The sequence below is a fragment of the Sinocyclocheilus anshuiensis genome, unplaced genomic scaffold (assembly GCF_001515605.1).
Source record: "Sinocyclocheilus anshuiensis isolate Anshui unplaced genomic scaffold, SAMN03320099.WGS_v1.1 scaffold183, whole genome shotgun sequence".
Taxonomy (NCBI): domain Eukaryota; kingdom Metazoa; phylum Chordata; class Actinopteri; order Cypriniformes; family Cyprinidae; genus Sinocyclocheilus; species Sinocyclocheilus anshuiensis.
Genome location: NW_015548309.1, coordinates 1429816 through 1447603, shown reverse-complemented (window position 1 = coordinate 1447603; position 17788 = coordinate 1429816). Strand labels below are relative to the sequence as shown.

Below are 17788 nucleotides of genomic sequence, written 5' to 3'. Positions count from 1 at the left end.
ACATCTCTTGTGTGAGACACGAGTGCAGCAGTCATATTTGTCCGTCTAAAAAAATGCGCTGAATATGCGTTCTGTGTGAATGGCTTGGTTTTGGTTTTAACCTAATCAAGATCTTCTCCGCATTGAGCTACTATATTTCTCTAATATTTTGAATGAATAATGCAGCAACTGCACGTATCGTGGGCTAGACTAACAAAACATTAAACTACAATGTCACTTACATCATCACCGCATCTCGTGCTCCACTGATGACGCTCCCTGACGCACACCTAACATTCATTGTAACATTTTTGCCTTCAAATGCAATTGTTTATTTTAAATTCGACTAATATTCTTTTTTTTTTTATTCACAATCTCCTCATCACAGGCAGGCACAGCACTCATGTTCCTGTTTGTGTGTGCTGTCTGCGTCACTCATAGCACGTGCCTATATCGTGCACTATATCGAACATTTTTTTATATCGTTATCGAAGAAGGTGTACCGTCGATAAATATCGATACCGTTTTATCGCCCAGGCCTACCCTTATTTATTATTTTTCCATTTCTACTGTAGTAGGGGTATTTAATTTAGCATTTGATGTGCACGGTACAACCCTCTTAGAGGGTTTAAGGCACTGCCGCTACAGCCACATACATGCAGATGGATGTCATTGGCCATTGCATCAAGACTCATGCTGTTTTTTAACATATTGCGCCATGAGCGCTGTGATAGTGTGTCATGTTTCTAGTTATTTATATTTTAAAAATGCATTTCAAAACCAACAAGTGGCTTTGTAAACTTGATGCGATAAGACACGATCAAATGAAAAACACCTTTTTTTTTTTTTTAAACTGCTTTGTAGTTTTTTTTTATGCAAGTGTACGCAAGATAGTCTTAGCAGTTTTTTGTTGATTGTTAAGCTTTTAAAACCCACTTTTAAAAGCTAAATAAAAAAATAAGTAAATAAATTAAATTGATTTATTTATTATAAATAAAATGACTACAACTAAAATGATGATGATAATAATAATATTATTATTTCCCTACCTCTATAATAAACTTTTCACATTTTTCCAATAAAATAAATAAATAAAATGACTATAACAATAACTGCTATTTAAAAATTATATTTATAACAATTAATAATTACTGTTACTTTATAATTATATTCAAATATATCTTTGTGACAACTTATTTTTTACATTTATTGTGATTTTAATATGAACAAATTACAATTACTAGAGGAAAATCCTAAAACACCTTTACTTTCAGTTATGAAAGAAAACATTATTTAGCCCCTTTATGAGCGGATTTTTTTTTCTTCATGGAGCAATATCTCCATGTGGTTTCATTGCATTTTACTATTCTTTTTTTGCTCCTACAAGTTTAGAAATACACCAACACACACTGTTGTGCAGACCACAACATATAACCATAATAACCTTAGAAGGCACTTCAAGGCAGCTGCCTATGTAGTCAGAAGTTAGAAGGCAGTAGGCAACATATAACCATAATAACCACAATTTCCACTTTGCTAAATAAATCAGAGCAGGTACAAATGTTCATGATGCTTCTACTCAAGACCTCTGCATTTTGTTTCATTCAGTTGTGCTGAAGTTGTTCTTGAACACAAGAATGTGTCAAAAATGCCTAAACTGTGTTTGAACTGCTCTCAGTGACTCTATGAGCACACTCAGAAAGAGTATGCAAAAATTGACTTGCACTGTTAGAAAAAAGTGCAAATACTGTACATTAAGGATACAAAAGATTATAACTGAGGCAACACCCTTAAAAGGTAAACATTTGTACATTATATACCGCTAAAGGATGTATCTTAATACCAATATGCACCCTTTAGTGGTAGATAAGGCACAAAAGGTGTACTGTCCCAGTGACTAGCTTTTGTACTCCTGAAGGTTAAAATTGTACACATTTTTTCTGACAATGGAGGTAAAGTGAAAGGCAAAAAAAAGAAGTTGAGCCAGAAGATAAGAGAGATAAAGAGAAGTGAATTGATGTTGCCGTGGTCTCCACTAATCTTCTGAGTAGTTGGATGGACAACATAAACTCAGCTCCAAAACCTACTGCCTTCTAACTTCTGACTACATAGGCAGCTGCCTTGAAGTGCCTTCTAAGGTGACGTCTTAAATGAAATGTAACCTCATAAGTGATTGATTTGGAATATTTATTAAATATTTGGAATACTTTGGATTTCTTCCCCCAATTCATTCTGGGATTGTTTTCTCTGTAAAAGATATATGCGATGATGAGAATCTGACCAAAACAAGGTATCAAATAAGTCGCCTACCATTTGGAACAACGTTGACACTTAATGTATCTTAAAATACTGCCTCAATAGACAGCTTTGGGCAGAGCAGTTAGATGAAGCAGCCAAAAAGATAGAGAAGAAATGATAAGGAGATTGACAACTCTACAGAGCGATGCAGCCCTGCAAAGATCACAAGCAGCCATCGCCTGCAGCAACACAGGACTCGGCCCATAAATCCAGTGACTCAAAACCTCCATGGAGATGAGAGTTTTGCCACTCTGCCCCAGTGTGGCCGAACGTCTTCAGTGACAGGAGGACAGAAATGAATGTAGCACTTGACGGACTGACACAGAGGGAGATGATGATAAAAGCTCACAGACGCACTTTCTGTCCATCTTCCCCTATGGTGGAATGCTATTACCAGATCTCAGTGGTTTTATTAGGTCCGCATGGTGTTAACACACATACACACAAGCATGCTGGCACGAGATGAGGATTTCTGTCAGGACATATCGGAGTGGATTAATACTAGATGGTTTTAATCTAGCTCACGAGTTCACGACTGTTGTAAACACCATCAGCTTGACAAGCCACACACTCACACACACAAATAAATGCTTATTTATCAACTTTGATGTTGTAAGGGCTTACTGTGATATTTGCAGAAGCCGCCTGTCAGTGAACACACCTTAGATGGGCCACACACAGACACACACACACACACACTTTACACCACTCACACACAGCTATAAAAATGAAAATATCATGCACTTCTATTGTTGGTTGTTCACAACCAAACCAAGCCCTAACCCCTAAAAGATTTTTTTTGCAATAAATAAAAATAAATACTATTTATTTAATAATAATTGTTTAGAAAATGTATTATAAAATAGCTATAAATATGATAATAATAATAATAATTTGAAACACTGCCCTACCTAAAAAAACAAACAAAAAACAAATACATACATACATAAAATAAATAAATACTATTCATTTATTTATTCAAAAAAATGCCCAAAGTATAAATAAATATATAGTATTAATAAATATTACATATTTATTAATAATAATAATAGTAGCAGTAGTATTAAACAGTAATTATTGAAACTTATAAACTATAATAAAAATAATACATTCTTAATTTTATTCTAATAATAATAATTATTCTTTATAATTATTATTGAAATATCTATTTCTGATTAATTATCTTTCACATTTATTGCTTTTAATATAAATATATTAAAAATATAATTACTAGAGACACCTTTTAGTTATAAAAGAAAACATAATTTAGCCTCTTTATGATTTTGTTTTTCGTTTTAGCGACACCTCCATGTGGTTTCATTGTGTTTTACTATTCTCGTAAGGACATTTTTGCTCCTACAAGTTTGGAAAATACACCCACACACGCTGTTGTGCAGGCCAAATTCATTTAAAAAACAATTACCTGGCATGCAGTAACAATACATCTGTGTTTATACATAGAACTCAGGGCCTAAAAGTCACACAAACACACTTACTTTTTCACACACACTGGCACAGAGGTAAATTGCATGACATGGAGGGTTGGCAAAAGAAGTGTTAACAAGAGAGATAGACAGAATGAGGGAAGAAGGAGCAAAAAATTAAGAAGACTTGAGGGGGAAGGGACAACACAACAACATATGGTGACAAACACAGTGACAGGAAGACTTGAGAAAGCGCGCGAGAGAGAGACACTCACCACGGTGAGCCGTAGATGCGGAAGCCCCTGACAGTAACATCAGAGTCCTGCAGGTAGATGCAGTTGGTGAGCAGGGACTGAACGTTCTCATAGTTCTCCGGCTTGAGTTTGGAGGCCGAAGGAAAGTAGTAGAAATCCTGCTTTATCAGGTCCGCCATAAACTCCTGATCGAAAGTCAGCTCGTGATTCCCGGCTATAACGATTTTTATCTCGTAAGGCAGAGTGCCTGAGGAAAGAGAAAACAGCCATCATGATGAAGTGCATTCATTAAATGAGTATCATTATTTATTTTTTTATTCATCATTAATTCATGCAATGTTGCCATGTCAAGTAAATGCAGGTCTCCCACACTTTTTACTAGCAAATTTCTGTAACTTTCCAAGTCATTTGTGGTTACAAGATAAGGACTTTTATGAATCATTTTATAGCCAATGCACTCAAAAAAGCTATTTCTATCTGATCTGACCTAAGAATAACTAGAAAAATCAATATCCGCTATAGCTATCACCATGACTTTATGGACTTTATTACTCCTTGTATGGTTCAAACAAGCAAAAGTGTTAAACAGAGCTTAGAGACTCTACTATTTTATTGGTAACTGAAATCATAATTGAATTAACCAAAATATTTAATAAATTAACACATAAGGGGAAGGGGGATGTGTAGCGCTGTGAATGGCAGGTGGACGAATACTATGGAAATCTGCGCTGCTTTCTGCAGGCACAGATGCCGAGTGGGCCTGCCAATAAGGTGGGCTACACCATTCTCCTTGAGGTATTAAGTTGGTTGATATTGGCATTTTTGTGTTTTTCAACTTCCAATAAATCAGAAAATGATGCAGGACTCTTAAAAGTACTTGTTTTCGTCTTTTCTCTGGAACAATGGAAATTAATGTGGCATTGATGTTCATAATTCTGACATCAATAAATGCACAAATATTATTACTCCCCATTCCATCTCTCATTTTTCACGGTTCTATAAAATTTTCACCGCACCGGGGAGCGAACCTGTCCACGCCTGACAAACACAAAGACAGTATGTCCCCACAAATCTCCTCTCTCCAAATCGCTCTCCCCGCAGCCCTGCGGATCCGAGGCGAAATTACGCCAAACATCTGGAAATGTTCCCTTTATTTGAAAAGTGTCATAAAAGAGATGAGACATGTCAGAAAGTGTCAGGTTTGAGGTGTGACGGAGAGTTCAGTCAGCCTGTGTTTTGACAAATACGCAGCCAAGCGCGTCCCTGAAAAGCAGCAATTAAATTGTGGGTGGGAAAGATGTGGGGGGTGCTGGTTTTGAGGACCTACAAAAAAAATTTAAATGACAGAGCGCGCGCACACACACGGTCCCTCACACATGCTTATGTTCAAAACGTGTGACTTAACAGCAATTTGCCTGACACTTAACACACGCACAATACTCCATGGCACCTCTAAAAATCTGCGGCCAGAAGCACAATTTTACCATCGCTGAGAGCTGATCGTAAAAGTAAGACATGGGCAAAATTTAAGAGTTTTATGTGTGTGTGGCAGATGCTTCACAAGGATCAGCACAGGAGTTTTGGAGATTTAAAGCCTCCTTCCAGAGGCAAAGCTCTGATATCTTTTATGGTTGCTCAACATTTTTGTAATACACGTAATAAAGAACTACCTTCCAGCTCAATCGTTTGATTTACCATGATATGATTTGATTTCCAAGCAGATTTAAGAGAGTTCGTGTCTTCTAATGCATGTCAAATCCATAATTCAACATCAATTTCTCAGACAGCTCTCAATACACCCTCTATATTGCACAGCTCTATGGAATACTCCATTCTGATTTTGTTGTACCAGACAACAGATTTCCTACATGCTGTCTTAGTTTCACATTTCTTGTAATCACTATGCAGTCGGTTTCTGCTCGTATAATACAGGTGCATCTCAATAAATTAGAATGTCGTGGAAAATTGAATTTATTTAATACACGAATTTCATAATTTGAGTTGAATTACTGAAATAAATGAACTTTTCCACGACATTCTAATTTATTGAGATGCACCTGTAGATATTCATTATGTAAATATCTATGTAAAAAGTGGAACAAATCTAGTTAGCGGTTCATTATCACAAAATAAATCCCTTCAGAGTCACACCAGATCCCTCTGCTTCACTTCAGGGTCCCGATCACCCTGTCAGGGTTTATTTAACTGTAGAGAAAACCAATGTAACTTTGCTATACATTGTCGTTTACCTCAATGGTTCTCAGCTGGTTTTGGTTTAAAACCCAGTCTTTGTATTCAAAATGATTTAGCATGCAAAACTAAAATGTTTTTAAAAATAAAATAAAATATAATAAAAAAATACAGTAGTGGCAAAATACCATAGTGCTCAATTAGATGCACAGCCTGTCAACAAATAGATACAGGGATAGGATTTTGAAAGTCGATAAGCCTGTTTATTTAACTATCCTAATTATGCACCATTATATGTTTAGTTGCTTTGTAATGTTTTAATTTAGCATTTTTTCCCTGCCATCCACAACCCTGTTTTTTGAGATCACGACTCACCAGCTCTCCTTCTGCTCATCTATATTCTCACCACATAAAGTCATTTGTTAATGTGCGTCCTCGCATCCAAAAAAAGATAAGTATTCCATATTGTGTTTATGTTGTGCAACATCGGTTTTTCACATACATGTGTAGGCACTGCAAAAGTGTGAAAATCTCCCGATGCATATGTTCATCTCTGTGTACTCATTGCCTTTCTTTTCTCTCCTTCTCGCGTTCCCTTTCTCTCTCATATAGATTGCACAAACGGCCAGACTCCTTCAAAGGCAGAATTACAGAGAGAATCACCATTTTACAATGGAGTCATTCTCTTAGAAACACAAAGCAAAAAAAAAAAGTATTTGGAAGCAATCAATCACACAAATACAAAACGCCAGCAAGAGGGAGGACGGAAAAGACGAGCCCAAAGCTTTTGTGATGAGAAGGAGCGGGAAACGGGAAAGAAAAAAGCATGCCGATTTCAGCCCAAAACACCTAATCCGGACACACGGAAGAGTGTGTGCTGCTTGTTGCTATTAGTTTCTATCTTCTTGGGCCCTTTGTCTTTGATTTCAAAAGCACTTTCAAGGCAGCAATAGCTTAAATTTCACTGTGAATCTGACAGACAGCTTCTGTTCTTTTCACTTCAAAAAGAGCGCAATTAAAGCGGATGAATGCAGGCCCGTGCGTGTTCACACAGACACATACATGCAGCGAGAATAGAATGTTCAACAACCCACACACACACACACACACACACACACACACACACACACACACACAAAGCACTTGTCATACAAAACGTCTCACTCTTAAACATGTCTTGTGAGCTGCAACATTGACATATTTGTGGGCGTGTGTGGTGTGGACCATTAGAATCAGGGTTTTAGAGGTGCATAAGCCCAGAGGAAGTGTCCAGGTTTGAGTGCTATTGTCATTTCTGTTCTGGTGGGTGGTCTTTGGACTTTGATGGAGCAAATCCTCCAACCTCCAAAATTCAGAGCTCATTCAAGAGGATTACGGCGCTGTCTCGCGCTGTGTGTGTGTGATGCTGCAGACGTTTGCCACCTACGTGATATGTGCACTTTCTTGTAAGTTGACTGACTGAGAAAATATCAGCCAACGACATAACTGTAGATTTAACACATATGCCACAAATTACATTTAATCATGGCATATTGTGATATATAAATGGACAATCACAGATATTGAGAGTACATGATATTAAAAGATTTTGTCATGTTTAGGCAAAAGACAAAAAGAAAAAAACATTTCAGTTTCAGTTTAAAACTGTCATGCTGTCATGTTGCATTTGCAGTGTATTTACTGTAGATAAATCATTTATGTCACTACAATACATCAAAAAGAAAATCTGAAAATACCTGCCTCTCTTTTCTCTGTTTCACAGCGTTCAGCATTCAATATTCATATTTTGAGATTTTAAAAGATTTTTTTTTCTTAATTTTTTAACAGAAACTTCCGATACATACATCAAGTGTTGTTGATGGTGCTGACTGTTAAAATGTTTTGTTTATTTTGTTCATCATAATACAGTGTTTCTTTTTTATTTTTTTTAAAGAACAAATTGTTAAGAACTTCCCCTTTGTATTTAGAAAATTTGGGGTAAAGATGGCCTATTCGAGCCTATTAAAGAAGTCATATTATGCATATTTTTTTTAATAGAACTCTGTTTTTCCAGAGGCCCATTTAAAACTTTTTTGCCCCCAAATGAATTTTTCATGACCATTTCAACCCACTTTCGGACCCTTTTTAACCATTAACAGGCTGTTTTTTCTCATGCTATATAAACGTCTATATAAACGCCCTTTACAACACACATGTAAAATGGCCAGCAATGCTTTGCTGTGTGAGCTGTGGGTTGTTGGTCTAGTCTAAAATAGTTTGCAGCATCCCATACTTCAATAACAGCTACTTTGCAAAGTATGGATTACATTGTAACAGATTCATAAAACAATCCGAGATTATCCAAGTGCAACTCGAAGTGTAAAGTTCAAATGTGGGCGGCCATGTGTTTATCTATCTGAAGTTAAAGAAGAACAAATCACAGAACAAATTTTTTATTTTTTTTTGGACTGAATTCTGAAAAACAGAGATCATGTTTTCATAGAGCATCAAATGCTTTTATTTTAAAAGATCAAGGAACATTTGCATGATATGACCCCTTTAAAGCATATTTGTGACATTTGATTTATTTGATACATACTTCTCACTTGTTTCAACCCTTCGGTTCTCCCTCTTCCCTCTTTTCAGTCCATAATCCTGGCTCAACAGAAAACAGTGACGCTTTGAAGAAGTGGAGTGAAGAATCGTAGGTGTTCTTTGTGTTTCTTCATGTGCCCATGTGAAATGTAAACATACAATATTATGAGAGGAACACACACACAGCATCCACCCATGGATAAGAATTCAGTCTCAAACACAAACTCACACACAGGTGGCAGGGCACAAGGTGAGAACATAAACTGAATCTCTACATAAAACTGCATGTCTAGATTTAACTGTATAAAACAACAGAGATAGAGAATTTAAATGACAATTTTCTCATTATATACTCTTTTTTTTGTGTCCAGAATGTTTTTACTTTCTGAAAAATGTGCATTTCTCTTTTCTTGTTTTTACATTAGAACATTTTAGTCTACTCCTAATCATACTACAAAATATCAGAAGCATGAGTTGTATGAGCTGCATTTGCAGTGCTTTTATTTCTATTTTAAATCCTGACAGGCCAAGGTCACTATGAATTGTAATATAATGGAAAAGAAAAATAAATTTTTCAAAATTTCTCCTTTTGTTTTCCATTGAAAAAAATAAAAGCATACAGTTAAATAATGACAGAAACCAAATTTTTGGGCTAGCTATTCTATTACTTTACTTAAAGTTACTTAAATTAATATTTCATGTAAAATCTGCACCAAACTTCTTTAATTTGCAAGAAAATCATTTATGAAAAGTTTTAAGATGCTACAGTACTAAACAAATAATATGCCATACACACAAAGATACATAGACACAAACTATTCAACCACAAAACTACACAAAGATTTCATCTTTGTCTGAGATTGTTTTATATTTTAAGTGAAACCCTGTAAAGGAGTGTCAAGCTTCCTCGTTAATAATCCACAGCTAAACCTTCAGCTGAGTAAAACCCATGGCAGGGTGAAAAAGAAGAGAGCTGTAGAGCTTGAAGGGAGAAAAAGAGAGAGCACATTAAAGTTTCATGATGGTTTTCTCTCCAGATACAGACCAGAGAAGGGAGAATGGAGGGAAAATTCCAAAGTTGAGAGGAGAGAGAGGGAAAAGAAAAGGAGTGAGAAAGGTGTAAACTTTTCTCCCAAGATTCTTCCACCCCACACACATCTCACACAGCCCACGCAGCTGTCACATCACCATTGGGCTAATCTATTATTCATAATGTGGACAGGACAGAACAAGATGGGGGAACTACCAAACCTTCCTGACCTGAGAGAAAGAGAAGTATAGGCTATTATCCATTTCAACCTGCTTCTCTAACCCTGGTCTGCACATAATGGCTTAGAAAAAGTGTATGAGAAATAATGCAAGAACAGATTCATACTCAAAATTCAGCCATGGCTATGCACAAATTGTCTTAAACTTACAGAAAACAACTGTGAAAAACCTTCAAGAGCTCAAACAAGCAAACTTCATCTCAAATTGGACTGGACTACTACTAGAGTCTGCACTGACATAACTTAAAAAACTATTGATTGTATTCTTCAGCAAAACACCCAGCCAGTGCAAAAGATTTCAGCCACGTCTATGATCTCCAGAAAGGTTGTAGTATCACTTGTGATTACTGGGAATTCATGTCAGATATATCCTTTTACACAGTTTTTGAAAGACCCAAGAAATGATCCTGAAGCATGTTCTCCGGTCGGTGTAAGGATACAAAGGGAAGATACCAACACGGTTTCTCCCGCTAGTACAGTTGTTCAGCAGGCAAATACAAATGATTCAAGACTGATAAACATACACGGAGACCTGTGAAGACACAGATTTGCTTAAAATCACACAGCTTTAACTGCGCTCCGACACTTCTGCTACACATTCATATATTAGCACTGTTAATTCATGAACATCTGTACTTCCTAACGGTTTCTTCGTTCTAATTCAAATTAACTGGTTGGGCAGACAAACCAGCAAATGAGACAATGCTGTAATCATTTCTCACACTAGTGAAAAATTAGCATTTTTGTCATCTAGTCAAAAGACAAAAAAAAGCTCTTTTCACAAAGAGTAAAAAAATGATAAGGTACATTATGTAAAAAGGTACTAAATGGGCAATAACAGTTCAGAATGGACATCTACAGTTCACAAGTGTGGTCAAATGGTCAAAAGACTGCAACGATAATATAATCATGAGTAATGTAAATCTTACCGAGCAAACTTTTGAACAGTAGTGTACAGCAATTAATAAATCTAATTAATCATATATATGATTTGTTTACTGCGGAAAGCCTATAAATTAAGATAAATAAACCACATTATTATGGCAGATTAGTAAATTATTACATAGACATTACAAAAAGTGGCTTTAGAAGACAACTAATTATTTATTTCCATATCACTGATCATAACTCTATCAGTGATATGGAACATCCACAGCAATCCATTTTGCAATGTTTTTGTGTATGTAAACACACACAAGACAGACATCTTTGATTGCTGTGATACATCTTACTGTTTATTTCCAGTATCTCACACCATGAGCGCCATTTTATTATAGCTTTCCAGATGTGCAGAAACACACAATATAGTAACAACTATGACACATAACACAAGTTTACGGAGCTATTACGCAAATCTCTGTTATACCTGATAACTAGAGTTTGGATCCACATTATCCACTATAAAAATAAATAAATAAACAAACAAATTCATGCACTGCCAGACCTCCTCTGAGTTGCTTTTATGCTGTATCGGTGTATGTTTTTATGCTTTGAGGTCTAAGGTGATGCTCCATTATTAAAGTTCCCAAACTAGCTAAAATATTAAAGCTGACAATTCAAGCAGTCTCGAAGAGCCCAGACAAAACAAAAAGAGAGGAAACAGATTTTGCAAAAACATCAGTGTTGAAGCAAAAAGCAAAAAATATATAACTGGCAAGAAAAAAGGCCATGAGACTAGGTTAGAGTTAAGAGCATCACCATATGAGGAAGTCCATGTGAGACTGTGTGTGCGTGAGTGTGTATCTGCACACACTTTAAAGTATTGTGAGGTAAAAAGTAAATTATATCTCTGAGGATTGTTGCTGGATAAAGAAAGGAAGCATGTGCGCTGTGAGTTCTCTCAGATACACAGGAGCAAAGATACAGAGACGAGAAAAAGAACCACGTTATAAATATTTATACAGAGACAAACGCGAGAACTTCCTTTTTGGCACAGGGACGGCGTGCCAGAAAGAAAGAGAGAGGCAGGACAGCGGAGAATCAATAGCGGGAAAGAAGATGAGACACACGAGCGTGAGTCGTAATCTTACTGGTGTCTCCTGCACCCCGCTGACTAACCTCCATCCATCCATCCATCCAGATCTCCTGCTTTCTATTCCCTCTCCTGAAACAACACCAGTCATCCTTCTGATTCTCTTTATTACGGAGCCATTCTCATCTTTTTGGACACGTGTACAAAGCAGTTATAAATAAAAAAAGTATCATGACAATGACCTCTACATGCTTCTAATGGTCTATAAGATAAACATCTTAAACCTCCATATTCTCCTTGTGATAAAAGGACTTTAGAGGCTTTTGCATTCAAAAGTATTTAATCAAAAGCTGTTTATTCAAAAATATATATTTTCAGGATTTCTGATATCACCCATGTTTAAAGTTCTCTGTGCTTTATTGCCTATAGAGATATGAAATAATAAAATTTAAAATAACAATATATAAAAATAATCTATATTTAAAAAAAAAAGCTTTTGAGTTTATGAACTCAGAGTTTATAAATTAGGCACGTTTATGAACAATTTTGTTGACATGCAAATATATCTACTGTAGCTGACATCACAAAGCTATGAATGTTCAGAATGAGCTGTTTTGCATCTGAGTTACAATAAATAGTCTTTTTGGACAGGTACTTTGTTTTCATAGTACATAAACTAGGCTTCTGCAGATCATTCACAGATCTACACACATCCCACATATCTTGCATGTTCATTTATTTTGGCTAATCTGAATATGCTTTTTTGCTAAGAATAAGACTGCAGCTCTCTCAGCTCTATTTAATATATTTTATCATATTTAAAGCCACAAAATCAGTGCAGAAAACGCTTTAAAAAGTATGCAGATTTAGTCCGAGATCCCATAAAAGTATTGAGTAAAATGTTTGATCTGATTTTAATTTAAGTCGCTGACAAAAGGTTCTTAAAGAAGAGAAAAAAAATCTCACCAAGCCAGTCGTTAAACTTCTTGACTTCGTTGGGCAGGCCGAGCTCTGTGAAGTCTCCAGCGTGCAGTAAGACGTCACCGTACGGCATCTGAATAGAGTCAGTGCGCGAGTGTGTGTCAGAGATACAGACAAACCGCGTGTAGCCCGGGGGCTTGGGGGTGTCGTGGGGTAACGGATCTACCCTGTGGAAAGACAGAGGGAGAGAGAGAGGTGTGGGAATACATACGGTTATATATCGTTCTCTCACGGCTTCACGGTTGTATTTGCAGAAACGGGTCTCTGAGGGACATAGCAGAGTTTTGAATAAGAATGGCCCACTTTAGAACATCTCCTACTGGGTCGACCACACAGACTCTATCGACAACACACACGCAGACATTTATACACATTTGCAAATATATAGTTGTGACCTGTTTTCCTTTGTAAATGGGCATGAATAAAAAGAAATAAGAGAAACAATGAAACATGGCCCATTAGGTGGAAAAAATCCACTCATGGACAACAGAATGAGCAAAACCACATATTTTCAAAAACAATTAGCTAGTTGGTTTCCTGAACGATTGGTCAAGTCAGGTCACTTTTATTTATACAGCACTTTACACAATACAAATGCAAAAGAAACAATGATGCAAATTTCTTCAAATATGAGACAAATTCAAATTATGTTGTACAGCAGCTCTAGTCATTAGTCTCAGCTAGTCATTAGTCAAAAAAAAAAAAAAAAATCTCTCTTCAAGAAGCCCACAGTTATTAAAAATCTTTAGTTCACCTGAACTCAATTGGGCGATTTCATAGGGAGTTTTCGGTATTTTAAAAACGCAACGCTCATGACGTAAGATGCTTAAAAAACAGCATAATTTTTGATGCAGCATGTCCATCTAAATGTTCATGTCTGTAGCAGCGGTGTTTTAAAGGTGTTGAACATCCCCATGAGAGAATTTTAACATGCTAACTGACAGCTAAAGCAAAGCATGCTGTCAGAAGGCAAATTAAAGTGCTGCTGCTAAAAATCTAAATTGAAAAAATGGACAAGACACTTTTTGGACAACTAGTCGACCATAGTAACCCATACCAAATGTGAGTTTCTTACATATGGACATGGGGCGGCTGGAAGCGACCCTGGTTGATGTTGTAGAAGGTGAAGGCTTGAGTCGGGTTGGCGCTGTATTCGTCCACCTCTACAACTCCTCTTCCTCCTCTCTGAGACTGTTGCTGCTGTCGTCGGGCTGCCATGATTTCGGAGAGTGTGAAAGCCATGGCAACACACACACTATCGCTTTCTCTCTCACACACGCGCACTTGTCCGCGGTGGTTAGTTAAAGGGTTTCCACTTTAGCTGGGCTCAGATGGTCTTGTGCAAGTCTTTGGGACTGTCCAGGACCGTATTCAGTGGTTGGCCCACCGTACAGCTCCGCTGCTGGGATAGTGAGCCTGCATGCTTCCCCTCAATCACAATACACCAGTGGCCACAATACACCTGAGGAAAAAAGGTATGAGATACAAGATAAAGGGAGATGTGAGCTGTGACAGCGGCATATTATCAAAACCCACAATCAGACGTGCGGTTGACGGCGGTATGTCCCACTCTCCTCTGTGTTAGCGCCGAGATCTTACACAAAGCCATGGTAACCATTCTGTCATGATTTCCATTTCTAACAATAGAGTTCCCTGCACTTTCAAGACGGCAGAAAAAAAGATGCGACACAACAGAGACAACTGTCTGGGAAAAAAAGAGGACACAAAAGCCCTCCGAAAGAAAGGGGAGCAAAAAATTATTTTGAACTGAAATAACAAGGAGGGAATAAGCTGAAAGCTTTCTACTCCATTCCTTGAGAAATACACGAGTGCTCAAACCATTTAGAAACACCTTAAAAATCGTGAGATATGTAGAATTAAAGGTATAACAATTCATAAAAGATGGATGATGACCAAGCAAACTAAGTAAAACTATGTGGGACAAAAGCTTTGAATAATAGTGCATAAAATCGTCAAATGAAAACTAAACAAAAATATCACAATTTACTCTTTCAAAAAAGTAATGCGGTGGTACCACAGTAAACATATATACCACGGGACTGAATGATTATCATACTAATATAACATATTACCAATATATTTAGCATTGTACTTAAAGTAACTAAAGAATACTACATGCCACATGTCAAAAACATGATTCTCATGGTATCATGTTTTTATTATCTGTGTGTTGTTGTTATCTCCGTGTACTGGAAGCTTGTGAAACTATAACAAATTCCTTGTATGTGCAAACATACTTGGCAATAAAGCTCTTTCTGATTCTGATTATGATCATGTACAAAAATTTTAACCAACATACTTGTAGGAATTTCTGTAAGTGTAACATGGTTCACAAAAAGTGCCTAAATTAACTAACAGTTACCAGTTTAATAATAATTTGCTTTTCACTGAGTCTAATTTTACAACGTGTCCTTTGCCAGATAACCATTGTAAGCCATTAGATAACAAGAAATAAAACCGACACAGAATGTCAATGCTAAAAATCAATCACGCACGTTTAACAAGCGTTCAGGAATTGACTGTATCTATGGCAACCGTATCCGCTTTCCAAACAGACGAGCATCGTTTATAAAAGCGCACTCTTATATATATATATATATATATATATATATATTCATTCATATTCAAAAGTATGCGGTGCTGATTTACATACCAGAAATATACTTACCTATTCAAACTCAAGCGTCTGACGCCGATTCGCTTTCGGAGACGCGCTGGTAAAGACGCCTAAGCGTGAAAACGCAGCGGCTCCGGTTCGCAGAGGCTCCCGCTGGTTTGTTTGAACTGAAGTCTCGTGGTGCCCCGGTATATGTGTGTCTCACGGTCGGAGACACTCCCCCTTGGCGCTGCTCTGGATCTTTCTCTCCTCCTCTTGTGAATCCTACTATGGCCAAGAGCTTTCAGTCTTGTAACTTCATTGCTGTTGTTGATAGAACCGGTTTTGTTGTTCACAGAAAAGTAAACCAAATAATTTGCGCCATTCGCGACGTATTATATAATATTATATTCGATAATAATCGATATTAATTTTACCAAATCAATGTTACCATGTTGTTTGCTACTTTTGTACACATTTAAAAATACGTTTGGACGTTTTATATCGTTGTATGCACCTCAAACGCCGGCTGAAGCACTCAAACCCTAATGTTTCCTCAGAAGAACCACCGTCTCCCTTTTAACCAATCAGTTAGGCGTCTACTGGATAAACGTCACGTACGTAATTAATATTCATGAGACACGCCTTTCCCGTAGTAGGATTTGTTAATTTCCCAGTATTTGAGTCAGAGAGGATGTCTTAATATTTTATATATCTGCCATATATATCAATAGCTGTGCTGTCTAACCAAAGATGGCATTTTTGTCTGACCTTGACCTGCATGCAATTAGCAGTAGCTTTTTAAAACTTAATCATAGATAAAGATATACTAAACGCATATCAGTCTTGACCTGTCTGGTAGTTATGAAAATATGAATATCAACCTTTTTTAGTTTACAAATTAGTTCAAATATTCAGAAAAAGCAAACAAAAACTAATCAATAAAAATTCATTAGAAGTTGCTTGCGAAATCTTGGTGCACACTGCCCCTTTGTGGGGAGACAGCTGCATTATATTTTAGGATATATTAACATGACCACAAGAGGGCGACAAATCATTCACAATGCCGTTAGGTTACATTTGGGTTATTTCCCCTAATTTTCCATTAAATTAGTTTTAACTAATTTAACTAATATAATAATTATTATAAGCAACAAATGCTTCAAATTAAACCCAAAAGGTCAGCACAACACACACACACAGCATGAGATTTGAATGATTTATTAATAAAGTGAGGTCTTAACAATAATTCCCAGTCTCTTCTACACATCTTCTGGGGTTGATTTCACACTGCTGAATTGTTCATTCTTTTGTAAAGCGGCCATTTATCATAAAGAGAAGCATACTACCACTAGCCTTCCAGAACAGTCCTGTACATGTTAGACCGTCACCTTCCCCAGCACATTGTCTCCTTCTACTGTAAATATTAACTTAAAATAACTAACATTTGTACATAATTTACACATCTGTATTCATAAAGCTTACAAATCATGCCAGCAGCAGTCTTGAGTCACTCTCTCCATCTGAGGGGCAAAGTAGCTACTTATATCTGTGTGTGAAGCCATCTAGGGTGTGTGTATTAGTTGATTTTACATGTCAAATATTCGTTGTCTTCCTTTCTAATGGTAACAGTTCCTCAAACAGTCACATGCCTTTGTTTTAGTAATCAAATTAGACTATAAAATGTGATTAACTCACTCACACACACACACACACACACACACACACACACAAAGATCAACGATAACCTGTGGTTATCTCACAAATCATAAATTACTGTGCTAGCATAATAATACGGATTAGATAATGCATTTGTGTGTAATTAGGTAATGCATGAAGGTATGTTTATTTATGCTCAATGCAAGAGTGAATGTGTTTCCCTGTCCATATGTGGATATTAGAAATACAAGCATGAATAAGTGCTCATATACCAAAGCAGCTTTAGAATGATCAGTCCGTCCCTCCCTCCCAAACTGGAATATATGCAAAACTACACAGAATACTGTAAAATGACAGTTAATACTATCTGTATTTCTGTGACTTTATGGCACATTTAAATGTTTGTTTGATTTTTTTTTGTCCCTTTTTTCGGACTCCTATATAGTCCATACACTCTAAAAAATGCTGGGTTAAATACAACCCAGTGCTGGGTAAAATAGGGACAAACCCAGCAATTGGGTTGTTTTGACCCAGCGGTTGGGTTAAATGTTTAACCCAACCTTCTGGGTAGT

General features: G+C 36.7%; 1 protein-coding gene across 1 annotated transcript in view; it reads right to left on the bottom strand.

The window, feature by feature from the left end:
* Positions 1-16095, bottom strand: part of LOC107656320 (metallophosphoesterase domain-containing protein 1-like) — a 35755-nt gene extending 19660 nt beyond the window's left edge. Inside the window, exons 1-4 of the mRNA XM_016444098.1 lie at positions 15630-16095; positions 14016-14402; positions 12926-13107; positions 3977-4202 (exon numbers count right to left, since the gene is read on the bottom strand). Of these exons, the coding sequence (XP_016299584.1) occupies positions 3977-4202; positions 12926-13107; positions 14016-14182 (575 nt within the window). The 5' untranslated portion in view covers positions 14183-14402; positions 15630-16095. The remainder of the gene's footprint in view (positions 1-3976; positions 4203-12925; positions 13108-14015; positions 14403-15629) is intronic.
* Positions 16096-17788: the final 1693 nt, after the last annotated feature.